The 7,258-nt window shown below is 36.3% G+C and overlaps 1 protein-coding gene across 1 annotated transcript in view; it reads left to right on the top strand.

The window, feature by feature from the left end:
* Window positions 1–3,546: 3,546 nt before the first annotated feature.
* The window catches only part of LOC130551847 (NXPE family member 3-like), an 8,500-nt gene continuing 4,788 nt past the window's right edge, over window positions 3,547–7,258 (top strand). Inside the window, exons 1-3 of the mRNA XM_057329813.1 lie at window positions 3,547–3,609; window positions 3,690–3,751; window positions 6,551–6,895. Coding sequence (XP_057185796.1) covers window positions 3,555–3,609; window positions 3,690–3,751; window positions 6,551–6,895 — 462 coding nt within the window. The 5' untranslated portion in view covers window positions 3,547–3,554. The remainder of the gene's footprint in view (window positions 3,610–3,689; window positions 3,752–6,550; window positions 6,896–7,258) is intronic.

The raw sequence follows: 7,258 nt of genomic DNA, 5'->3' as shown, positions 1-7,258 counted from the left end.
TCACTTCAAAATTTGCCCCCATTGACTTTCCATAGTAGTTTTTATTCCTACTATGGAAAGTCAATGGGGGCAAATTTTGCAGTGAGCAACTCCTTTAAGAGCTTTATATGTTTAGCACATATATGTTTAGTTTAGATATAATCCTGTATGATCATTTAGCCTAATTATCCTCATTAGCCCCCTAGGCCTATATGTATTTATGAGCAGTGTTCTTTTATTTTGTATATTCCCTTTACCAGTTTTAGCAGCAATTTACCAGTAAGTAGTAAGGTTCTTGTAAATAGTAAAGTGTAGAAGCCATGTGTTTGTTGGATTTATTACCATATGTATTACCATAATTTAACTACAAACATAAACTATAGCTAGTATAATGAAACTATGGTATGTTTAGTTGCAGTGGTTTTACTAAAGATTATTAATTGGAGTATGGTTCCTATATATAGAAAATGGTAAATTTGTGGATACTGTGGTTTTACTGCAAATACCATCCCTGCTGAAAAAAACAATGAATTTTTTAATTAGAATGAGATTTTTAAATTAAATTCCTCTTTGTAGTGTGTTTTGGGTTTTATTCCAATAGGATTTACCATCCCAGCAATAGAATCCATCACATACAAGTAGACAACAAGTATCCATAGTACAATTCCCATTATAACCATTAAATCCATTACATTTTATGTTGTATTTTGGGCAGGGTTCTATTGTTTTTATTTCAACAGGAATACTTCAACTATAGTTACTTCAGTAAAAACATCATTCATTTTCCAAATCGCTTTAAATGATATAACAGCAGATCAGAAGTTAACACGCACGTGTAGCTCAAGGTGTATGTGATGCTTATTTAACGTTTAGCCGTTATGCCGATCATTTTCATGACAATGTTTCAACGATCTTTGACTGATCGTAACCCACAGATGATTACACCACACTTTAACATGTGCCTTTTTCCTCTTTTAATGTTCTATTTGCCTTTTCAGAGCGCTATCAATGTTGTAGCAGCGACTACGTTTACATTAGTTTAGCGGGAAAGATCCCAGAGTTGCCAGATTTGCGTTAAAAAAAACTGCCAAATGGCCATTCAAAGCTTGCCGGAAAACCGCGAGCTTAGAAAAACTGAAATACTTGGCAACAGTAAAAGGTCCTGGCAGATCGCAAGCCAGATAAATTGCGCACACAGGAAACCCCGCTGCATAGAAACCATTTTCTACTTTTGGACCTTTTTATAAATGTAGTGGAGTAAAAAGTATGATATTTGTCTTTCAAATGTAGTCAAGTTAAAGTACAAGTACTCAGAAAAAATAATACTCAAGTAAAGTACAGATACTCAAAAAGTGTACTTAAGTACAGTACTCAGGCAAATTTACTTCGTTACTGTCCACCTCTGCATGTAGTTAGATTCATCTGGACAACGACACACAATTTTGTTCAATTCAAACATTTACATTTACATTTAGCAGACGCTTTTATCCAAATCGACTTACAGAGAGTTCAGGGAGCAATGATGTTGCAGAACAAACATGTTCTGTCTGTCTGTTCACTGCAATGAGATTGTTGTTTCTGTCTAATGTTTGAGGTTTTTCTTCTTGTGTTTTAATGGTTTGCTTTAATTTGAACAGACATTGATCAGGTTTATGAATGATATGCCATATAAAAGAGACAGAAAGATAAACTCATTCTAGGTAGAGACACGTAACATCTGTAACAGTAATCTATTAGATTTAAGTGTCTCACAGAGGTGAGTGTGTAACATTGAAGGTATCATGAGAGTCTGTGTTTATTGATACAGAGGAACTAAGTGTTTTCCAAGTTTTTATAATTTACATTTATGCATTTGGCAGACGCTTTTATCCAAAGCGACTTACATTGCATTATATTATACATTTGTTTCTGACTATGCGCAATCCCTGGGATCCAACCCATGACCTTGGCGTTGAAAACTATCTCAAGTATTATATGGGCATGCTGTCTAATGCACCGAATACTGATATTAACATTTCAAATAAAATCTATATCGTCATATTTTGTATAGCCCTTCGTACACATGATAGCAAAAAAGCTTTGCAGAACATTAGTGAAAGAATCATGTCTTTGCCTTTTGAAGCCAAAATATAATGAATAAAACGAAAATATGGTGCTTCATATTATTTGACATATTATCACTATACTGTCATCTCTATAGACTAACATTGTCAAGGTAACCAGTAGTGCAAATTATTATTTTTTCTATTTCTGAAAAAGCTTAGTCTCTTTTATTCATATTTTTGTTCAAATGAATTTGAACTTAGAGCCTTAACTGTGCTACGTCCCGCTGGTTTCAAGCCGTAACATAAAAATAGGTAGGCAGTAGGCACACATAATTACAAATTATTTTATTGTGTGAATAAACTGGTGATGAATAATGAAACGGTGTGACTAACAATTGATAGAAAGCAATAATTAGTCTAGGTGTAGGGGTATTAAGCTAAGTGACAAAATAACAAAACATGAGCTACAAGACAGAAAAATATATATCAAATAAAAGTTCAGCAAGATTTCATAAAGCTGAAGAACAACACCCGAGGAGAAACAGTCTCCTCCAGAGTGTTCCCGGAGTGTTTCCAACCAGTTCCCTCCTCCTTCAACTAAAACAGGCAACTACTTAAATAATAACACTAATCAACATAAGGTGGTTAGGCCCTTTTCACAATGACGTCACTTAACTTCCGCCTTTTCGCAAAGCAGTGTATCATAACAAACATTCAAACTATTAAAAGTTGTCTGACATGATTTTCAGTCCTACAGTTACAGAGTCAAAAAGGTGGTTTGTGGTCTTATTATTATTATTATAATCATATCACGAAAACATTTCAATTATTGTCTGCTAAAAACTCTCATTTACTAATATAAAGTAATTAAAATCAATCAACCAATCAATGGATGAATAAATAAAAAAACCCTATTGACAGGCGACAAAATCTTACCTCAGGATGTAATAGCAGATGTACTTCAGTAGATGTCGCTGTCTACCTGTTTTATCATCTTCATGCTCAACAAATCGAACAGCTCGACAAATGAAGACGCAGTGTGGGACAGATCTGGGCCACAACAATTTTCGGATGCCTAATAACACTGTGAATGTGAAGATGTGACACATACACACCCACACACGGTGTTCTCTAAATATATGCAGACACCCTCCTTCTGTTCAATGGGCCTGACTAGTTTAATAAGTCCAGGGACACGTCAAACACGTTCTGAAAAGACATCGATAGAATACTGGTTACCAAAATGTTCTTCAGAAAGTAAATATAGGCCACACTATAATACTATAACAACAACGTCACTTTCCAGACGGCCCCTCGTCTGTGTGGCGTTCCTTCTGCTCCCATAGACTAAGTTTGTGACCACAATAATGATCATTTATTTTTCATATTGTGATAAAGAACGTGCACGGGTTCCTCACACATTCAGTGGCAACCCCGCCTCCATTTTATATCTTGTCATCAGGGTGCAGTTCACAGGTAGATTTCAAGTAAACACCTTATTTGCATCTATTGGGTGCAGGAACAAGAAACATGCTCTTACAATCCACACTTAGATTCAATTACATTTGGAAATCAATGACATTGGGTAACAGTTGTTCATCAGTATTAATTCATATTAATGGTCAAAATAGTTTTTGCAGCGGTTACATTTTGGTTAAATGTCAGATTACAGGTTAGGACGTGTTTCTCTGTTTCTCCTGGCATGTTTCCTTACTTCAGCGTGTTTGGTAAGTGTTCACCTAATTATATATATATATTTAATCCCGATAATCGATTTAAAAATATATTTATGTTTAAAATGGTATAACATTATAAATGAAAGAACTGACTTATGTCGGTGCAATTTTTGTTCCGAATGTAATCGCAATCATTTAAACATGCACATATGGATTTAAAGATTCACTTCCCAGATAGCACAATCCATCTGGTTTACGTCTATTTGACGTCTGCATTTACATCTGCAAGACATCTTAAATACATAGTTTGCTCATCTGCAATACGTCTCGGAGACGTCTGAACGTCTGTAATACGTCTGCTAAAGATCTGGAGATCTGCTGCTTAAAAACATCTGCTAAACATCTTAGAAAGAGCTGTTGTACATCCATTCTAAATCATAAACATCTTACAGACATCTTCTAGATGTCTATATGACGTCTGACAGCAGACATCTCCGAGACGTATTGCAGATGAGCAAACGATGTGTTGTAGATGTCTTGCAGATGTAAATGCAGACGTCAAATAGACGTAAACCAGATGTATGTGTGCTATCAGGGTTTAGATGTTATGCATGACAAAGATTCACTTGGTCTAAACCAACACGAAATATCACGGTTCAACTGTGGTTCCTCGAGCGAGACAACGGTACATTTGTACTTTTACTTCAAGTAAATAAATCCTTTGTAATACATTTGCTATAATAAAACCATGGTCACCAACTATTTAAAAGAAGAGCTTGCGTATAATCTGCATTTTATTACAATATCTATTTTATATACAACATTATTTATTCTTAAATATTTATTAAACAATTTACTTTCATGAACATTGTAATTTAAAACATTTTCTTAGTCCGACAGCATGCAAAACAAATAGCCAGTAAGTTTTTAAATACATAATTATTGTAACTATTAAATGTTCCATACTTTACTTTTCAATGATTGAATAAATAATGCGACCTCCGGAGGACACAGCCTTCGAATGAGACACACTTTTTAAGAGCAATGATATTGGACCCACTCACTTTTACCGTCTCTAATTCAGCGCATATGTCGTTCACTTTTGAGAGCGCCGTCAGTCAAATCCAGTCCTCGGAGGAATGCCGTTAAACTCATTCTACATTATAGCTAAAGCATTGACTTCCAATCTGCTGTTTCCTCAAATGCATTCCTGCTGGCTCATTCAGAGCTCATGTAGCCCCTATACATTAACTCCTGTACATTAAGAACGAGTTCAACTATACAACTTAACTAAGTTTTAAATGTGCTATATAAATAAACCTTGTATTGTAGTGTATTCATCTTACTTTTATAACATCCATACACCATAATGATGAAGCAAAAAAAACATTTTTGGGGAAACTTTTTCCTGTAAAGCTGCTTTGAAACATCAACTTTGTAAAAAGCAATAACTGAAGAGATTATGTATTTTATATTCCAAACCTGGATTGCATTTTAGCACTTCCTGTTCCATCACCCAAAGTCAATCACTGCGTCTGAAATCTCCTACTTCCATACTATATAGTAGGCGAAAATGAGTATGAGTCATGATAGTATGTCCGAAACCTTAGTATGCAAAAAACAGTAGGCGAGAAAGAGCCGGATGGTCTACTACTTCCGCCGAGATTCGTGAGTGTGGATCGGATGGACACTTATCTATCCCATGATGCCACGGGAGCTGAGCAACGGTCAAATTTAAAAAGTAAATCAAATAAATATAGCGGAAAACTTTAAGGCGGACGTCTGTTTTTAATATAAGTGCCAATAAATGAATTTCTCGTGACTAAATGATCTTTTTATCAACACTCACATATAGGTTGTTGTTAGTACGTTGTAGGTCAAAGAGCATACGGGTCACATGACCATAAAACATGGTGGACGCAGTATGTCTGAAATGTATTCATACTACACCCACTCATACTATACAGAACGTAGTGTTTGACCGGCCGACTTATACTGTGACAGTACGCACTGAATTTGAATGTGATTTCAGACGCAGCAAATGTGTTTTTTAATGGGTTTCTAGTTAAATGCCTAAAATAAGGCTCGGTTAACAAAACCTCTAATAATTTCATGTTTTATTCTGTGACATAAAACACAGCAGTTATAACCCGCTTGTAATTTTTTAAAGCTTTATCGTGTCTTTATAACAGCGTTTGCTAACAGATATCAGAAGCTTAATTTGTTCTTCAACAGGACGCACAGCTAAAACAATAATGCAAGATGGACAACTCCGTCAATGTCCTTGAGTGGTCCAGTCAGTGCTTGGGCTTGAACCCAACTGAACATCTCTGTAGAAACCTGAAAATGTCTGTCTACTGATGGTCCTCATCCAACCTGGCAGAGTTTGAGAGGATCTGAGGAGAAGAATAGCAGAAAATGGCCAGAAATGTGTAAATCTTGTGACATCATACCCCAAAAGACTTTTTTAACCGAGTACTGAATACTTATGCAATGTACTCTTTCCAAATGTTTTCTTTTCACTTCGTTGAAAATCATTGTCTGTATGATCTGATATGTGATGTGAAAATGTAGAAGAGCGAGTTCGGCAAAAGCCGTATCAAAATGTTTTCTCCCCTAAAGCTGCTTTAAAACAACACAATTTGTTGTCACAAATCTTTTTTTGCTTCATCATTATGGTGGATGGAGTAACAGCAGGATAACAAAAAGTGAACAAATGAAGGGGTAAATACTTTGGTTAGGCACTGTAGATCCTTCAGTTGATTGGAGGAAACTGAATTGTTTTATTATGAAACAGCTATTTTTAGCTGCCTAAATCTGCCGTGTTTTCTATCCCGATTTCTCGTATAGGTTTTCTGGAGATTGCCAACAGTGAGAAGATTTCATCCCCCCAGTCCTAAACCCGCTCGCCCAAAAAACGCATCTATAATTTCAGCACAAGACATGGGAATCACTCAGGAGGAGTGGGATAGACTTCGGAAGGCTTGTGACTGGCCCGGTCCAGATGGAGAAATCACTCGGCTGGATCAGAGCACAAGTCCAGTCCACACAACATTCTCTGTTGAGGGACTCAATGACACGTACAAAGTGGGAGATACGATCCGCGTGACCATCACAGCCAGAGACCACAACAACACCGTGAAATCATACGGAGGCGACTTTTTCAGAGCGAAGCTTTTGAATTTGACCTTAAAGGTATGTTTTTGAGTGCATTTCAGATTGATCAAACTAGAGCTTTTCAGTATTCAAACTGTAAAGCACTGGTTCTTCTGTGGTTTGAGTACTGATTCAACTTAAAAAAAAAATGGACATTGGGTCGAAAAAGGACAAACCCAACCGTTGGGTTATAAATTAACTTAAGCAAAACCCAACCGTTGGGTTTGTCCATATTTGACCCAACGATGGGTTGATATAACCCAACCTTTGTTTGACGGTGTAAAGGAGATAACAGTTATTAACATTATCATTCTGCGTGTTCCTGAAGGCAGGTGTTTATGGAGAAGTTGTCGATCACAGTAATGGAACGTACACTGTTGATCTTCTGCTGCCCTGGGAAGG

The sequence above is a fragment of the Triplophysa rosa genome, linkage group LG3, assembly GCF_024868665.1.
Source record: "Triplophysa rosa linkage group LG3, Trosa_1v2, whole genome shotgun sequence".
Taxonomy (NCBI): Eukaryota; Metazoa; Chordata; class Actinopteri; order Cypriniformes; family Nemacheilidae; genus Triplophysa; species Triplophysa rosa.
This window is presented reverse-complemented; position numbering and strand designations above follow the sequence as displayed.